The sequence below is a fragment of the Pseudovirgaria hyperparasitica genome (assembly GCF_010093815.1).
Source record: "Pseudovirgaria hyperparasitica strain CBS 121739 unplaced genomic scaffold EJ05scaffold_29, whole genome shotgun sequence".
Taxonomy (NCBI): Eukaryota; Fungi; Ascomycota; class Dothideomycetes; order Acrospermales; family Acrospermaceae; genus Pseudovirgaria; species Pseudovirgaria hyperparasitica.
Window position 1 is genome coordinate 88,703 of NW_022985577.1, and position 18,488 is coordinate 107,190.

At 39.7% G+C, this 18,488-nt stretch overlaps 6 protein-coding genes across 6 annotated transcripts; 4 read left to right on the forward strand and 2 right to left on the reverse strand.

The window, feature by feature from the left end:
- The first annotated feature begins 167 nt into the window (after positions 1-167).
- On the forward strand, positions 168-1,799 carry EJ05DRAFT_238854 (ornithine decarboxylase-like protein). Its single transcript, XM_033740036.1, has 2 exons — positions 168-682; positions 730-1,799. Exons 1-2 carry the CDS (start codon positions 403-405, stop codon positions 1,782-1,784), a joined length of 1,335 nt encoding a protein of 444 aa, XP_033595269.1. The 5' UTR covers positions 168-402; the 3' UTR covers positions 1,785-1,799.
- Positions 1,800-2,270: 471 nt separating this feature from the next.
- On the forward strand, positions 2,271-3,118 carry EJ05DRAFT_490640 (dnaJ chaperone-like protein; the record flags this gene model as incomplete). The annotated part of the gene is made up of 3 exons (XM_033745902.1): positions 2,271-2,277; positions 2,410-2,470; positions 2,527-3,118. 3 exons carry the CDS (start codon positions 2,271-2,273, stop codon positions 3,116-3,118), a joined length of 660 nt encoding a protein of 219 aa, XP_033595270.1.
- A 300-nt stretch (positions 3,119-3,418) lies between these two features.
- Positions 3,419-4,414, reverse strand: EJ05DRAFT_480970 (uncharacterized protein). Its single transcript, XM_033744971.1, has one exon. The coding sequence runs from the start codon at positions 4,113-4,115 to the stop codon at positions 3,687-3,689; it is 429 nt and encodes a 142-aa protein (XP_033595271.1). The 5' UTR covers positions 4,116-4,414; the 3' UTR covers positions 3,419-3,686.
- A 9,847-nt stretch (positions 4,415-14,261) lies between these two features.
- Positions 14,262-15,675, forward strand: EJ05DRAFT_238894 (GPI-anchored cell wall beta-1,3-endoglucanase EglC). Its single transcript, XM_033740037.1, has one exon. The coding sequence runs from the start codon at positions 14,504-14,506 to the stop codon at positions 15,431-15,433; it is 930 nt and encodes a 309-aa protein (XP_033595272.1). The 5' UTR covers positions 14,262-14,503; the 3' UTR covers positions 15,434-15,675.
- On the reverse strand, positions 15,620-16,785 carry EJ05DRAFT_480971 (N-terminal nucleophile aminohydrolase). The gene is made up of 2 exons (XM_033744972.1): positions 16,616-16,785; positions 15,620-16,557 (listed from the first exon to the last, which is right to left on the reverse strand). The coding sequence occupies exons 1-2, from the start codon at positions 16,720-16,722 to the stop codon at positions 15,885-15,887; spliced, it is 780 nt and encodes a 259-aa protein (XP_033595273.1). The 5' UTR covers positions 16,723-16,785; the 3' UTR covers positions 15,620-15,884.
- Positions 16,786-17,248: 463 nt separating this feature from the next.
- On the forward strand, positions 17,249-18,354 carry EJ05DRAFT_480972 (uncharacterized protein). The gene is made up of 3 exons (XM_033744973.1): positions 17,249-17,392; positions 17,450-17,492; positions 17,544-18,354. Exons 1-3 carry the CDS (start codon positions 17,330-17,332, stop codon positions 18,158-18,160), a joined length of 723 nt encoding a protein of 240 aa, XP_033595274.1. The 5' UTR covers positions 17,249-17,329; the 3' UTR covers positions 18,161-18,354.
- Positions 18,355-18,488: the final 134 nt, after the last annotated feature.

The window sequence follows — 18,488 nt, forward strand, 5'->3', positions numbered from 1 at the left end:
ATTCGCTCTCGACAGTGCCGTATATCTCTCAACTGCCGTCCAATTGAACCTTTGGTCATTTCCCAAAGGCACTTATACAACACGGCCTTGCCGGCCACAACACAGTTTTATCTCCAACTTGTTTCAATTCGACCACACCCAGACATCCTCAACACCTTGCCTCCCCCTGCTGAGAACGCCATCTACTTGTGAGGCTTGTGAGAAATCTCCTCAATCGCACAGCACACCCACCGCTTTGGTCCCAGGATACTCTCAGCTGCCGCATAGGACGACCTCCTTGGGGGTTTCTCGTCTTCCAGACGAAGACCGCCCCCAGATCTTTTTCGAGCCACCATAACCAAGTGGCCACCATTTCAGACTTCTCGATCACAGACTCCTCTCCGCAGAGCTGATTCTCCTGGTATGGCACCTTCTGCTATTCTCACTGAAGAATACACACCGTTTTCGATTACCAATCGTCGACTCTTCAACTCCAAGGATGTTGTGGCCGATGCTCGTCGTCACAATGCTCATCATGCCAAGCAGCTGATCGGAGACGCTCTTCGGGACCGGGTCAGCTCCATTGACGGAGACATCTGCGATGTGGGCGACGAGGACACATTCTTTGTAGCTGATATGGGAGAGGTCTACCGCCAGCATATGCGATGGAAACTGAATCTACCAAGGGTCAAGCCTCACTACGGTAAGCGAATCCGACCTAATTCGTTCCACGCCCTGACAACGTGACAGCCGTCAAGTGTAACCCAGACCCAATGGTCCTACGTCTCCTTGCAGAGATGGGTACCGGCTTCGACTGCGCGTCCAAGGCTGAAATCGAGCAGGTCTTGAAGATGGGTGTTGACCCATCTCGCGTCATCTATGCCCAACCTTGCAAGACCAAGTCATATGTGCGATACGCTGCGCAGAATAATGTCAATCAAATGACGTTTGATAACGCAGATGAATTACATAAAATCAAGCAGCTCTTCCCGGAGGCCGAGCTGTATCTCCGTATTGCTACCGATGATTCAGCCAGTTTGTGCCGGCTCAGCTTGAAGTTCGGCGCCACTCTGGACTCTGCAAACGAGCTTTTGCAACTTGCAAAAGGTCTAGACCTCAAAGTCGTTGGCGTCGCGTTTCACGTGGGATCTGGGGCTTCTGACCCTAACGCCTTTCTCAAGGCTGTTACAGATGCACGCTGGGTCTTTGACCAAGCCGAGGGTCACGGTTTCAACATGCACACTCTTGATGTTGGCGGTGGCTTTGTCGGTGAGACATTCGAGGCCATGGCTGCTGTGCTTTCGGGTGCACTCGACGCGTACTTCCCTCAACACGTTCGCATCATCGGCGAGCCTGGTCGATACTACGTGTCGGACGCTTTCACCATTGCGACACACGTCATCGCGCGCCGTACAGTCAGCGATAAGTCCCTTGACTCCAACTCCTACATGCTCTACCTTAACGACGGGGTATATGGGAACTTCTCCAGTATCATCTTTGATCACCAGCATCCAGTTCCAAAGATCTTGAAGAACGGCAATGTCTTCAAGCACGAGAGCACAGCAGGCAACGACGGTGTTGCACTGACTGAATACTCCATTTGGGGCCCCACTTGCGACGGCATTGATTGCATAACATCCTCTTGCACTTTTCCGGAAGTGATTAACGTCGGTGACTGGCTCTACTTTGAAAGCATGGGTGCCTACACTAAATGTTCAGCTACACGCTTCAACGGTTTCACGGACAAGCATGATTGCATCTACGTGTCCAGCGAGCCTGGTGCGAGCGCACTTCTCGACCTGTAAATACCATAGAAAACGAAAACCAGAGGATTTCAGGGTGGATCGTTTGCTTGGTTTATCTGCTTTGGAGAGGTAGTTCTTGAGTCCTCATTTAGACATGGCGCACTCCGTTTGCTGATAGACAACATATGTACCTTCGCCATGTAATCATCATCATAAAAGTACCAAAAAATCTCGATGATCCGCTTTCGTTGCATCTGTTGTTGTTATTGTTTTTCTAAATACCATGTAAGTGCATGCAAGCTAAGCCAAGTATGCCCTACTTCCCACGTGTATAGATTAACCATACAAGTGTTAAGGACCCCAACCAATAGGCTAGCCCTGACGGAGCATTGACCACCCGTACCCGGCATCTGGGTTTGCGTCATCGGTGCATCCTTTCTGCGAGGGTGCACACTGGCAGTCGTGAGTATGTTTGTTCAGCTATCGGTCTTCAAGCTTAAAGACTGTAAACTACTTGAATAACACTGCTTGAACATCGTGAGAAAAATGTCCAGTCAGTGGCCCTACAGCTTATGCTCTCTTTCACACATGTTGACTGACCTGACCAATGTGTCTTAGACGCACCTGTAGACTACTGTCCGGCATATCCTCTTTACCTCAGCCGGGCACGCTCACACACTCCTAGATGCGATCCTCGAGATCAACTCGAAATCCACTCAGCAACAGATTCGCGATGCTTATAAAAAGTATACCGTCTATATCTCATCTCCGAGGTCTATGCCCATAGCTAACACTCGCGAAGAGCAGCTCTCAAACATCATCCCGATCGTGTCCCTGAAGGCGATCCCCAGCGATCTACCCGTACCAAGCGATTTCAGCAAATAAACGACGCCTACTACACCCTCTCCGACCCGACTCGACGCCGAGACTACGACTCCGCACGCGCCTTCCACGGTTTCTCCTCTGCTCCTGACCCCGCTGAGGATACTCCACAATCGCAACCAGGCGGTGGCTTCCCATGGTCCTCCTTCGGTTTCGGCAGTGGGCGCGGCACAGCTCCCAGCGAGACTGAACACGAGACATTCAGCAATGAGCAATTTGGTAACGCTTTCGAGGAGATGCTACACGAGCAGGGTATGGCAGATGGCGAGAGCCGACCAACGGGCAAGTTCTGGAGCGTAGTGGGTGGACTGAGTGGGGGTGCGATGGGTTTCATCATAGCAAATTTTCCTGGTGCGGTTGCGGGTGCTGTGGCTGGCAACAGGCTAGGCGCTGTACGGGATGCTCGGGGGAAGAGTGTATACGCAGTGTTTCAAGAGCTGCCGCAGGCGGATAAGGCACGGATGTTGAGTGATCTTGCAGCAAAGGTTTTTGCCCATGCGGTGGGGTCATAGACGTATCCAGACCTTTCGTCTGACCCGATCCAACGGTATATTATGACCAAGCCATAAAGTAGAAGTGTTGCAAAAGGTCCGAAGAGCTTTTGTACTGTGAAAGAGATACCTGTATTGGTTTATGAATATTTCAGTGACGATTACATCTATAATGAGCAGATCACAAGCAGACGATCAACTTCTGTCATTAATTCTAGAGGATTTCCGATCAAAATGAGCCCACTTATAGTCGTGATCCGATCTCCTGCTTTCTGAACACACGGTGCACACATACACGCGGCCGCTTATGAATTTCGAAAAATCGTCGTGTCACATTAAGTCTCATAATAGTTTATTCGCCGCTAAATAGCGCAACGAGTTTGAGCCAAGCTACCAACAGCTACAATGCGAAACGAATCGGTCGCGACTATCCCAAACATCTTGTGTAGATCGCGCTTTCGCATGTCGATCTCCTTGCCTGTAAATTCGCGCTCACTTGCTTACTCGGCAATTTCGTGTTATCGTACCTATAGAGTCGTAGCCTCTTCGAGTTGTTCCTTAGCCGTGTATGACTTGCCCTTCCTACCCTTCACATAAACATTCTCGCCACCTTGACTACACTCCCAAAATCTCCAAATCCGCCAAATACACCATCGCTCCGTCCCTCGTACCCTTGGCTGCTATAATATCCATTGTCATCCCTGAATCCTCTGGCGCCACCATTTCCTCTCAACGCTGCTGGCAGTTGAATTCCAAACTGTCGCGCAATTTGGTGCAATACACCACCGCTAATCAGGGGCATGATGACCATAAAGAGAATTTTGATTGGGTGTCGTCGCGCATAATAATACAACTCCCGGATCAAATGTTTGAACTTGCGCAGAAGCATCTGTATATAGTTGTCGCGAGGACGACGCTTGTAGTACGATGAACCGGAGCGTGAGTGGGAGGAGAATGTGCTGCTGGCACGAGTGTAGGAGGGGCGCGAATGCGACGAGGAAGAATTGAACCAGCCCATTGACGCGGAGCGGTTGAAGGCAGACCAAAGTAATGGACTGGAGAGGTAACGAGGTCAGGGGTTCCGTTGTTAAATTGAACGTGAGGTATTAATATAGGAGTTCAAGTCGGAGCTGCGCTTCAGCCTTGTCGAAGCGTCTCGATTCTTCCACTAATGGTGAAGGCAAAGTCCGTTCTGTGTGTGTTTGTCGTTCCTGGTCTTCGACATCTCACTAGTCGACGAAGCGAAGCCTGAGGGTGTCGAGGCGGATAGTCAGCTTCTTCGCTCGGTGCTGGGTCCAGGGGTTATGATTAGCCGATAGGTAAACAGAGGGTTCATCTATCGTTCTCCTAGAACCTAACGAGCTAGAACTAGTACACGCGTATTCTTACCCGTATCTTTCTACCTTCTTTCTACTTTTATATCTAATTTAAGAAGATAAAAGATTTAAAAAGTAGATATAATAACTAATTAGCTATATATATATTCTTTTATAAGTTCTTTTTATTCTTATATAGTCTCTTTAGAGAGATTAAGAAGAATTTTTATATTTTTTATTAGATTAGATACTATAATAGACCTAGATAGACTACTCTAGTCTATCTATATTTTATAAGAAGTAAAAATACTAGATACTTCTCTTACTCTATTCTTATAGATTAGATTAGTATTAAGATTATTAATATATTAAGTTATATTAGTTATAAAGTATACTATTTTCTATCTAAGTATCTAGTTAGTTATATTTATATATCTAACTAGTTTACTACTATCTATATTAATTATATATAATATATACTACTACTATAGCTATAATAAGATATCTAAATTTAAGAAAATCTATTATTACGCTTAGTAGTCTTATATATAATACTTAGATAGATATAGATTTATATCTTTATAGATACTATATTATAGTTAATCTACTACTAAACTAATATTAGAGAGTTTCTTAGTAGATATAATATACTTTATAGTCTTTTTAGAGTAATTGTAATAAGTAAAGACGTAGGATAGTAGTCTAATAGTTTATAGAGAGACATAGAAATGTATTTATAGAGTAGTCTTACTCTTATACGAGGTTAATTCCTAACGAGCAGGAATCGGTTTATACGGTCTACTTATATAGTAATCTCGCTTAACCCAGCTAACTCATTCTAGCTCTAGCCGCTACGTGGCTATATGGATTAGAATAGTCTATATAGGTCCGTTAGGGTTCCCGTCCTAATAATATTCTTCTTCTTTTTATACTTCGCCCCAAAGCACTTAAGTATATATAATTCTAAGTCTCTATAATCTATTATATATCTATATATCCGTGACTAAGTTCCTATAATATTATAACTATCCTTAATATAGGTAAACTCGAGATTCTAGTTTACTTTTACTAGTTTATACACGCGCTTATCCCCTGCTTTATAGCTACTACCTAGAACACGTAATTACTACTTTAGTTAAGTATATATTTAGCTTCGCTCGCCTTTAATTTTATTCTCTAGTATATCTATCTCGCTCTTAAGGTAAGTCGTTAATTCATATACTATCTTCCCTAGTTTAGGTTTAGAAGGGTCTATTATAGTCTATTCTTATTAGAACCGGTTCTATATAACCTATTCGCGTTATTATAGTTACTAATTTAGCTTCGTTAATTACCGTTAAGGGTAGACGAATATTCCTTCCTTAGATCTCTAGCTAATATATATATATAGATGTCTAATACTAGTCCTATCTCTAAGTCTACCTCCTCCTCTCGTAAGACTCGCTCTAAAGGTATTATCTTCTCCCCGGCCACGCCGGCTAAGAAGCCTATCTATTACGGTGGCACGAAGGCGCGCTCTAAGTTAGAGAAGAGAGTAGCTAGGGCTACTACTACTACTTCTACCTCTACTACTAATATAGCCACTAGTCGCTCTAATCTAGGTAATTCTAGTACTAAATTTATGGATAAAGCGGTCGTAAGTTCTCCCCTTATTCTAACGCGCACGCCGTCTACTCTACCTCCTCTAGAGGATAAAGAAGATCTCGTTACGGACGATAATCGCGAGCCCTCGCGCTTACCCACACCGCCGCCTCGCCACTCTCCCTTCCGGTCTAATATAGACTAATTTAGTCGCTCTAGGTCCTTTTAGGACCTTAATATTCGCTCTAAACCCTAGCCTACTAATAATAAGGTCTAGGTTACCGAGGATACTAAACGTAGTTACGGTTTACGCTATAGGAAAACGGTAAACTACGGTTTAATATACTATAAGTATATTAAGGGCTATATAGCCGGCTCTAAGTATCTCTTTCGCTCTAACTCTAGTATTAGCTACTACTCTACTAACCGCGACGGGCCTATACGCCCTATCTTTACTCTACCTACCCGCTACCGCCGCTATACTATAACTAGTAAGACTTATCTATAGGTAAGTATAATAGGCTATCTTAGTCTAGTATAATCTAAAGTTATCCGCGCTAATACATTCTTAGGTTTCTATATATATATAAGATATATATAATGACCTTCGTGTCTATAAGACCCTCGGGGGTCCTTATAGCTATCTATCTACTATATAGAGGGAGTTTAGGGAGCGCTATAAGCTCTTTCTAGAGGTTATTAAAGTATAAGTTACGAACACGTTAATTATTTTTAACACCTATTAATATTTCTAGCCGCCGCGAGATCCCTAGCGCCTAGACTATCTATTCTAGAGAGTCTATCCTAGCTATAGAGACCGTAGAGAGGATTTACTCTATCCCCCCTTATCCGTCTCGCGCTACTAACGGATCTTATAAGAGGTCTACTATTTCTCCCTCTAAGTCGCCTCGTAAGAGGGTATATATTCCCTTCTAGATTATTCTAGATTATATTAGCTAACTTTAGACCTAGTCGCTACGCTCTAGCGCTTAAGGCTCTTCCCTCTAGGCTCTAACGGATCGGGTTATTACTCTAGAGGCTAAGGTCGTTATCCTCCGCTACTATATTATATAGTTAGAGAGGACTATACTAGAGGTTATAACGGATGATAAGATAGGGGAGTAGCTCTATAGTTCTAGCTCTATATATTAGCTCTATATATTCTAGATCTACTATAGGTGGTACGCGCTAGCTCTATTTACCTAGCTTTTATCTATTTTAGTCCTTTTTTAGACCGTTTAGATACCTATCGGCTAGTTTCTAGTAATTTAATTCTTAACTTAATAATATTATATGTGCGCTCGCTTAGCTTATAACTATCGGTTTCTATATTCTAATTTTCCTTAAGTTACCTAAGTATGGGCACCGTATATTAATTAGTTTATCTCTATAAATTCTATTAGAGTATCTAAACTAGTAGCCTAGTAGTTATTAGTTCGGGTACTCTAACCTTTTATATTTCGTGTTAAGAGTTTAATTCTATAGTAGGGTACCTTTTTTAGGTTCTTAGTCCTATATTTTTCTCGTATATAATGGTCCATGTTAGTCCATTCTAGACTCTTCTATTATGGTATATCGCGTCGCGTTCCTAAAATAGTTACTTACGCTTTCTTCGCGTCTAGTAACCGTATAATACTTAAATTATAGGGCTACCTTATAGAGTTTTCCTAGTGCGCGTCTAGATTTCCTAATTAAGTACTTTATTCTCTACGGTATCCTTCTTCTTTTTATAACGACCGTAACGTCGCTATGTTTATATTAATAATATACTATTCTATATCTTTTACTTATACGCAGCTATTATAGAACTTAAGATATATACCGCTAGTTCCTAGGTATCCTCGTCCTTAGTATAGTCCTTCTAACGGATTCTATATTTCTAAATACTATCTTTATTAATTCTATGTTTAATAATATAGTCTACTTCGAACACGTCTAGTCTATCTTAGGGTATAATAGAGTATAACTATACGTTTATACGGTTATATATATTAGGTCGAAATCTTTCGAGTAGTAAGACGTGGAATATATTATAGATTCTTATATCGCTTTCTAAGTCGAGCTCGTAGGCTCTTATACTAATATAACGTTTAATTCGGAAGGGACTAGCCATTTTATAATCGAGCTTCTTATTTACTCGTGATATTTATATATTATAAATGTTAAGAAGGACCTCGTCGCCCTCCTCGTACGTCTAATCCTTAGCTAACCTATTATAGTACTTCGTATATAAGTTATTTACTTATTAGATTATAGCGCGATAGTTACGTGCGGTTTTGAAGATTTTAATCGCTAATTTCTAAGCGTGGACGTTCATGTCTATTATTCGATTAAATTAGACTATATAAGGCTTAAAACCTATCCTTAGACTACGTCCGAGGTTCGCCTAGAAAGGTATAATACTAGTTATACTATAACGACTATTATTATATACGAACTCTACTATACTTAGTAGGGAGGCCTAGTCGTCCTACTCGAAATTATAGAATGCGCGTAGATAGCCTTCGAGCGTCTGGTTCTACCACTCTATCTAGCTATCTATCTAAGAATAAAATACTATAGATATGTTCCTATTTATACTTACTATTTTATAGAATAATATCTAGAATTTAGACGTGAAGGTACTTCCTCGGTCCGTAACGATTCTTTTTAGTATACTATGGACCTTAATAATCTCGTTCTAGAATACCTACGCTAGTTCTTTAGATATAATCATCTTCTATACTAGGATATACCTAGATATCTTTATAAGTCTATCTACGATAATAAGAATAGAATTATAACTTATTCTAAGTATCTTACTTAGAGATAAGTTAACTATAAAATCTATAGTAACGTCTTCCTATATAAAGAGGGGGACTAAAAGAGGCTATAAATTCCTATATAGCTTATGCCTAGGGGCCTTCGTTCTTTAATAAATCGGATAAGTAGCTATCTATTCTTTAATATACTTAGGTATATCTTCCTAAAAATAGTACTAACGAATTAAGCTTAGGGTACATATATACCTAAAGTATCCTACTAGATTAGCGTCATAGTATCGACTAACTACATTAAATCGCGCCTTACCCATTAGTATATAGTACTTTCTATTATAGTAAAGTAAGCTATCCACGAAGGTCTACTTATAGTCTACTTTAGTCCGTAATAACCTATCTTACTATATTTTACGTAACTTTAAAACTATTAGGTCTATCTTCTATAGATCCATAATTAACTAGGTAAGGTTAATTAGATATTCACGCTGGGCATTATCGCCCTTCCCGACAGCGCTAATAAATGGCCTACTAGGGACTTCGGTACCGCGTCTTTGGTTACTAGCTTCGGTCTTAGAGATTTAATTACCGGTATCGACGTTAGTATCTCGCTAATTACCTAATAACTTAAAATCTAACCTTGTCCTCGAGAGTTAGGCCTATAGCTACTCTAGGACTCTATAGCTACTATAATCCTAGGCGCCTTCTTTATAGTTAGATCTTCTTAATATTCTATTAGCTAGGTTTATACTTCTAGATCGATAGTAGATTATAAAGTGAAAGTTCGTAAGCTACTTAGCCTATTAAATCTATTAACGGTTTAAAACTATTATACTTATAAACCCCTTTAAGTTATAGTAATTAGTTAGTAACTCGATATTATATATAGTACCTTTAAGATAATATCGCTACTATTTAAACGACTCTACTATTACTAGTAGCTCTTGGTTATAGATAGTATATCTAGTCTTAATATCGACTATTTTACGCGAGAAGAACGCAACTAGATACTATTAGACCTTTTTAGACTTAGTTAGTCTAGACTAGGAGAGAATATCTAAGATTATAAATTCTAACGCGTTAGTTTTAACGTGGATAGGTTTAGTCGGGTCGAAGTGCACTAGTAATAGAGTAGTTATAAATGCCTCTTTGATTTTCTCGAAGGAGGCCCTTTCGCCTTCTAATAATTCTATAGACTGCGATTTAATATTATACTATTTCTATCTACCGTGGACCGTAATAGATGAATCTATAGTAGTAGTATACGCGTTAAGTGGTACTACTAGCCAGGAGAAGTACTTAATAAATTTTCAGTAGTAATTAGCAAATCTAATAAAGACACGTATATCTCGAACCGATTTTAGTTTAGGCTAGTCCACGATAGTAGTAACCCTATCCCTTTCTATAGTTATACCTTAATTAGTAATAACGAAGCTAAGGAAGTTAACGTGGTCCTAGTGGAACTTATATTTAGATAGCTTAATATATAGCTTATGTTTTTCTAGCCTATCTAGGACTACGCGTACGTGCTAGATATATTCTTCTTTATTATTAGAGAAGATAAGAATATTATCAAGGTATATAATGCACGTCATATCAAGTAGGCCTACTAGCGCGTTATTAATATACGCTTAGAAGGTCCCTAGCGCGTTAGTTAGTCTAAAAGGGACTACTATATACTTAAAGTATCTATAACGGGTCCTAAACGCCGTTTTCCACTTATCGCCCTTCTTAATATATAGGCGGTAGTAGGTGTCGTATAGATCGAGCTTAGTAAAGATCTTTACGCGCCCTAGTCTATTAATAGACTTAGAGATAAGAGGTAGTAGGTAATAATTCTTCCGTATAATATTATTTAGGCTACGGTAGTCGATATATAGACGGAGACTTCTATTCTTCTTCTTTATAAAGAGGATTAGAGCTCCGGCTAGGGATATACTAGACCTAATCTATCCTCGTATAAGGTTCTTTTCGATATATTCTCGGAGGACCTATAGCTTAGATTCTAATAGAGGGTAGATGGGTCTATATGGGGGTTATTAACCGTTCTTAAGATTAATAATAAGATTAGTAGGTTGGTATTAAGGTAATTCGGACGAGTCGATCGCTAACGCGATATATTAGTATATTTTATACTAATATAGTAGGTTTTCGTCTACTTTAATACTAAGCTCTCTATTTTAAGTAAATAAGAGGATATAGATAGTAGAGATTACCTTTTCGTAGTCCTTCTAGAATTATTTATCATCGACTAGCTATACTAGGTTCTATTATAGTGGGTGCATGCGCCAGCTAGCTGTTTTCTAGATGAAGTCTAGTTTCGGGTTATATTTTTCGAGCTATAGTATACTAAGAATCATGTCGAAGGGGCTATCTACCACGATAAAGGTTAAGTAGTAGGGTTTCCACTTCCCCCCGCTATTCTAGATACTATATTTAATAGTATAGGTACCCTATAATTTAATAGGACTATCGATACTATGGAAGGTAGCACCTATTAGTACTTAAATATTAATATTAAGTTCTCGTGCTCGTTAAGTCGATATAACGTTAGTAGCTAAACCGCTATTAAGTATTATAGTCTAATGTTATCCACGGGGGACCTCGATAGGCCTAGCCTATAGTTTAATATACTAGTTGGCTAGTTATCCCTCTATTTTAGTTACGCCTATAAGTCACGAGGGTTTCTTATAGATAGTTAGTTTTTTATATTATATACCGGGTAGTTAGGCGCGATGTATCCTAGCTACTAGCACTTATAGTATATAACTAACTTAGTATCTATATTAGTATTTAGTGGTTTCCTAGAGCGGTACTCGGGTACTATATGGCCTATCCTACCATAAGTATAGTAGGTAACTTTAGGTCGTTTATATAAGTCGTTTCTCGCGTCTCGATATATTAACTAGTAGGATAATCCGTGGTACGGGCCTCGTCCTCTCGAGTTCGTGGAGTAGTAGTATCTACGAGGTATTCCGCGCGATCTATTACTAAACTAGTCCTCTTTAGATGATTTCATATTAGATCAGATTAGTAGAGATAGTTATACGCCTATACGGCGTTAGTTATTTATTATACGCTAGTATTATTCTATAAGATTCGCGAGTACCTAAAGGTTAGTAGAGATAGACGTTATAAGGTTAATGCGTTCCTTTACGCTCGGATTAAGGGACCTTTTAAAGTTATTATATTATTAAACCATGCGATCTTCCTTAGCTTCTCTCTAGAGAGGTCGGAGGTATTTAAGGAGTTATAACGGGGATTATCTTTCTCGCTATTAAGTCTTAAAGATATGGCTCTAAGCCTATTCGCGTCGCTCGGCTCTATCGCCAAAGTATTAAAGAAGGAATTTAGTAAACGTGTTCTAGTTATATATATCCTTAGGGTGTTCGATTTAATATACTATCTAACGTTTAGATAGCGTTAGGTCTAGGTAGTTCTATATAAACCTAATCTTATTACTATCGTTCGTGAATAGGTAGAAGAATCAGCTATACTAGTAAGCCTATTTATAAAAGCTCTTCCGGGTTTTACCGTCAAAGTAAGGTGGTTTCTTAGGCCGAGGTAACTAGGATAGTAATAGACTTAGTTAGACTATTTCGGCTTAAGTTAGTCTATATTAGTATAGGTTAGTTACTACTAGTACTAAAGCGCGTAGTGCGGCTTCGAGTCTAGCGGTTCGTTCTTATACTTCGTTAAGTTCGCGAAGTTACTATTTAAGCTAAGCCTAACGCTACCTCTCCGTGTATAGCCTAGTATATATATTATTATAAGGCGTGGTTAACGTTAGTCGGTTCTAATGAATTAGTTCGTTAACGTTAATAGGGTCTGGTCTTATAGTAAGGATAGGTCTAGTATGGTATAAACTAGACCGCGATAGAGTATGATAGACTCTAGTTATTAGTACGATAGCTTATAGGGTATACTTATTAGTAGAGGTGGTCGTAGGGAGACTATTCTCCTCGTTTAGATTTAGGGAGAGTCTCTCATGGGAGGTCGTGCCACGGGTATTATAGCGTATAGTAGGAGCTATCTCTATAAGCTACCGTCGTACTATATAGAGAGGAATTAAAATATAATAAGTAAAGACGTAGGATAGTAGTCTAATAGTTTATAGAGAGATATAGAAATATATCTATAGAGTAGTCTTACTCTTATACGAGGTTAATTCCTAACGAGTAGGAATTGGTTTATACGGTCTACTTATATAGTAACCTTACTTAACCTAGCTAACTCATCCTAGCTCTAGCCGCTACGTGGCTATATGGATTAGAATGGTCTATATAGGTCCGTTAGGGTTCCCGTTCTAATAGTAATCTTATTACTTAGCTAATAGCTTACTAATATTAATATCTTATTTATTATTCTAGTTAACTTATAGTATCTTACTAGTAGATAGTATACTAGTTAGTTTATAGAAAGCTATTATAGTCTTATCTTATATACTATTTAAGTTATTATCTAGAAAAACTAGCTTTATAATCTTTTTATATATCTTATAATATAGTAGTCTATTTAGAAGTAGTTTAATAAGATAAGATTTATACTATTTATAACTATAAGTAACTATAGTAGTATTCTTAAGTCTAAAGCTATAATATTAATAGATATTCTAGTAGTATTTAACTATTTACTTTAGTACTAACTCCTTAGTATAGAGCTTATACTTAGTATTATAGATCTAATTTAGATACTTCTATATATACTTACTAATTTTATTATTAAATAATCTTATAGCGTACTTTCTATACTTATAAATTAACTTTATAGACTTAAGAAGATTAACTATCTTCTCTAGAGACTCTAGTTACTTAATTAGTATATCTATCTAGTATAAGTAATATTCTAGCTCTCTATAGTTAGCTAGAGAATAAGCTAACTTACTTAGACTAGATAGAAGACCTAGATAGCTAACTAAATTAGATGTTAGAATAGAGTTATTAGATAGTAGTATAGTTAGATAGAATAATAGAGTATATTCTATTATAGAATAAATTACTACTAAACCCTTTTAATAGAAATCTAAGAGTATATATATAAAGGGATACTAATCTATTAGATATATAACTATTTACTATCTATTATACTATCTCTAACTAAGTTAGCTAAGATATATATAGATCTAGTCTAGTCTTTAGCTAAGTTCTAATAAAGATATATTATAAGTTAACTTAAAAAGTAGAAGTAGTACTAGTACTACCTTAAGTATATAGTAGATAACTTATTAATTATATTTATTTCTTATAAAAGCTTATATAGTTAGACTATAGCTAGACTAGATAGAACTATTAATTAGTTTTATTATATTTTCTTATATTAGAGTTTCTAAATTAGTAATAGATACTAAAGTAATTCTATATTACTTTTAGTATAAGTATATATTAATATATATAATTAACGTTAATCTTGTATAGGCCTTAGTATAAGCACCTGGCGCTTGTTTTTATTTCTTGGCTTAGCTCTAGCTCTTACTACCTACCACCCATGCAGCTCGTAGATCTCTGGGCATCTCGAAGCCTTTTTAATCTACATGCATCATGCATCCACATCTCAGGGGCTATTGTCGAGATGTCTGTCTATATATATCTAACCGAGGATTCTTCAGCTGGCGAACCGTTCTATTTCCGAGGATTTATTTCGCTATATACCCCTCTCCGCTTCAATGAGCTTCTAACTTTTCTTTCTATCTCTCTCATTCCCTGACTATCATACCCAGGCTCCCCTTTGTCTCGTGAACAAATCCTATAACGACCATGCTGCTCAAGATCTTCTCTTTTCTGAGTTTGGCCTGCTCCACCTCCGCACAATTCGTTAAAGGCTTCAATACAGGCAATACCAATGCCCAAGGCGCATGCCGCTATCAAAACGACTTCACAACTCTGTTCAATCAGGCGAAGAACCTGCCTGATGCCGGCGGCTTCGCCTCTGCTCGCCTGTACACCATGATTCAATGTGGCACCCTAAATGAACCTATTCAAGCAATCCAATCCGCTATTGACACAGACACCAAACTGCTCCTCGGTCTTTGGGCTTCAGCCGGTCGTGAAGCTTTCAATGAGGAGATGAACGTCCTCATGCGTGCCATCAGCCAATACGGAGATGCTTTCACTTCGCGCGTCGTGGGTGTCAGCATCGGTAGCGAAGATCTTTATCGTAGTAGCTCCCAAGGCGTGAAAAACAATGCCGGAGTTGGCGAGAAGGCTGAAGTTATAGCTGGATACATCGGTTGGGCTCGCGACTGGCTGCGTGGAACAGCACTAGAACGTACTCCTCTCGGTCACGTCGACACCTGGACTGCATGGGTTTTGCCCGAGAATAAGCAGGTCATTGAAGCTGTCGACGTCCTCGGCCACAATAGCTTCCCATATTGGGAGAGCACACTAGACAACAACATCAGCAACGCCGCCAACATTTTCTGGTCTGCATTGGATCGCACTGAGGGCGTTGCGCAGGGCAAGCCCGTATGGGTTACCGAGACTGGATACCCACACCGTGGACCTAATTCTGGATATGCTGTTGCTAATGCGCAGAATGCAAGGCAATACTACGCGGCAGTTGGTTGCGAGCTGTTCAAACAGCGTAACACGTTCTGGTACACACTGGAGAATGCGAACACCGCTCAGACTGATTTGTCTTTCGCTGTCAACGAAAATGGCAATGTTCAGTACGATCTGAGTTGCTAACTTCCTACTTCTGCGGCTCTCTAACGACTCTCTACTAGCAATCAGTACTCGGGATGAGTATAATAATGGCCATGGCCGTCTTTGGGAAGCCAAATCTATAGAGCATATGTTACGTACAATCAACTATATCTAGCGCCTGGTGATCGACATGGACAGTGTTGTACATCACCTAGTCGTCACGCAGCTAGCATTTACTTTCTGTTGTATTTATTTCGATTCACAATAGATTATATGCAATGCAGCTATATTACTTGGTGTTTGTGTATCCTTAGTCCGCCCAAGAGCCACACGGTTCTCAGTTGCGGGTTCATTGATGTTGCGTGGGAGATGGCACGATAGCATTTGTCCTCCGACCAAGCTCAGATTATGTATACTTGAATTGCCGCGTTGAGTATGGTTGGGTGTTGTACAACTGTTCTACCTCTTTGCACACCACAGGTCTTCGATATTCTTAGTCCTTCTTCAATGGCTTGTATATCTCTTCAATGCCTTTGCTCGTGATAATGATCATCTGCAACCCATCGCCCACCTCAATGTGCCTCTCTACAGCACTACTGAACGCATCTTCAACCAGCTGCTCGACATCTTTCCTCGGTAACGGCTCTTGCACTCTTTGCCGCAGTTCATGTCCAGTTCCACGCCCAGGAATACACTGGTTCTTATAGTTGACCTGATTATCTAAGAAGGGCATGATCAGACTCGCGGCCGCGCCGCCGGCCCTGCACTGCTCTCGCTCATAGCTGCCCACAGGATCGTAGCTGTATACCGCACCCTTGCCCTCCTCATCCAGTCCACCTAGGATCGCATGCACGTAGTAAGGGAAGAAACGCTTTCCGTACAGGATATGCGAGAGCCGTTGCGCACAGGCTGCCACACTCATAGTCTTGCCGTGTTGGTATTTGTACATCTTGAGAATAGTGTCTAGGCGCTCCTTGAGGGCGTCCCCATCCGCCGCAAATCCGACGACGGATAGGGCAATGCGTGACTCCGGGCCCCCAATTCGGAACACTTTTGGGCAGTAGCGGGTATTGATGCTGTAGCCTGAAGTGGAGCGCGTGTCGCCGGCGATGATGGTAAAGTCGGCGCCTGCGATACCGAGAGTAGAGCCACCATTATCAGTGTAACTGGCAGATGTAAGTATTGTGAGTTAAGAGAAGGGCCAGTTAGGTAGTTTGGTCTCACGGATAGAAGCTATGCTGCCGTGCACCTTCTGATGCTGTGTTTGGCTGTTGGGCGAAGGAGTATTTAGGAGTCCCCGACGGCGGCCCAGGGTGGAAGACAGACGCCATAGTCGACAGTTCCTGACAGTGTTGAAGGAGTTAAAAGGCCAGTGATGGAGGATGAGAGGATATGAAACGTTGTGGTGTTGAGCTCGAAGGTTGACGTGGAGCAAGCTGCCTAGTCCACTAGTCGAGCTTCTCAGACGTCAATGTATTTATTAGATAGAAGGGTTTTATTATATATTATATTTTTAGACTAGCTTACTAAGTAATATCTAAAGGTTAGATTTTAAAGAATTATAATTTATACTATATACTTATTTTTAATATATAAAAATCTTAATAACTTCTATAGAAAAGTAATAAGTTAAAGATATATATACTACTATATCTATAGAATAAGAAGATAAAAATTAGAATATATAGATATAGAGTAGAAGTAAGAAGATACTAGAGATTAGATTAGTAAAATTATCTATTATAAAATTACTATTTAGATTTCTCTATAGTATATCTAAATATACTAATTACTTAAGTAATTCTCTACTTATTTACGCTAAAATAGATAAGGTCGATAGATTCTAGTGCGTAAGGAAAACCATCACGTCGTTCTTCGTACAGCCACAACTAGAAGCTCATTTTACATGTTGTAAGGCCTGCCACGACTTTATACATGATGCTTGGGCTTGGTAAATATGATAGTGATGATGATGGAGAGAAGAACAAACCTACTAGAAAGGTAATATACTATCTATGATTTATGATACATTATACTAATAGCTACTAACATCTTTAGGAAAATGCTACCTACATTAAGGTATTGCCTTCCCCGACGACGTGTAGGCTCGTGGTCCACCAAGGTTATAGAAGATGCTAATGTTTACCTATAGTACCGAATAAGCTTCAGAGTGTACCAATCTCCAAAGAAGTCGCGCATCGACCGTCGACGTTGAAATTAGCAGGAGAAAACCGCACAGTAACTCCACTGCCTGCATACCAAAATGGACGAATGGATGTCCTTATGAAGGAAGAGGCAACAGAAGGCCCTCTGGGACAAGATTACAGGCCACTCTCGCCAGACGCTGCAAACAGTTCGCTGGTCCAACAACTGACCTTGCCTCCGGTTCCGGACCTCGGCGTCCCGCTCTCGCCTCCCGGTTCGCCGCCTCCAAAGTCGACCAAATTGTTCGCTCAATTCCTCAAGCTCAAGAGGGATGGTATTCATTTCAACCAGAGACTCGCAAAGACACCTTCAATTCGAAATCCGAACCTGCTTAAGAAACAACTAGAATTTGCAGGAATCTCAGAAGAGGAACAGCACGACACTGCTATGCCTCACAACATTGTACCCACTGGATTTCCAGTGTGTGCGTATTGGGAAGAACTGAACAGAATACGGGATAGCATTGAAAAGAAAACGGAAGCTCAGCAAGCGCAAGCGCACCGAGAGGCCGTAGACTTCGTGCCAGCTTTGATTAAATCTCGGGACGAAATGGACCCATACTGACCCCAATACAGTCAGAGTTGGCTTAAGTACCAGCATGGCTTCTCCTATAGCGAAATTTAACTAAGATAAGGACTAAGAACTTAAGAAAAGTGGTAGTAAGTATATCTAATAAGGAGAATAAGCTAAGATAAGATTAAGTATAGATATCTTAATTAATTTATAGTAATATTATTAGATAGAATAATATAGTATAGTCTATTAAATAGTAAATTACTTCTAATTCTTTTTAATAAATTATTATTATTATTATTATTATTATTATTATTATTATTATTATTATTATTATTATTATTATTATTATTATTATTATTATTATTATTATTATTAT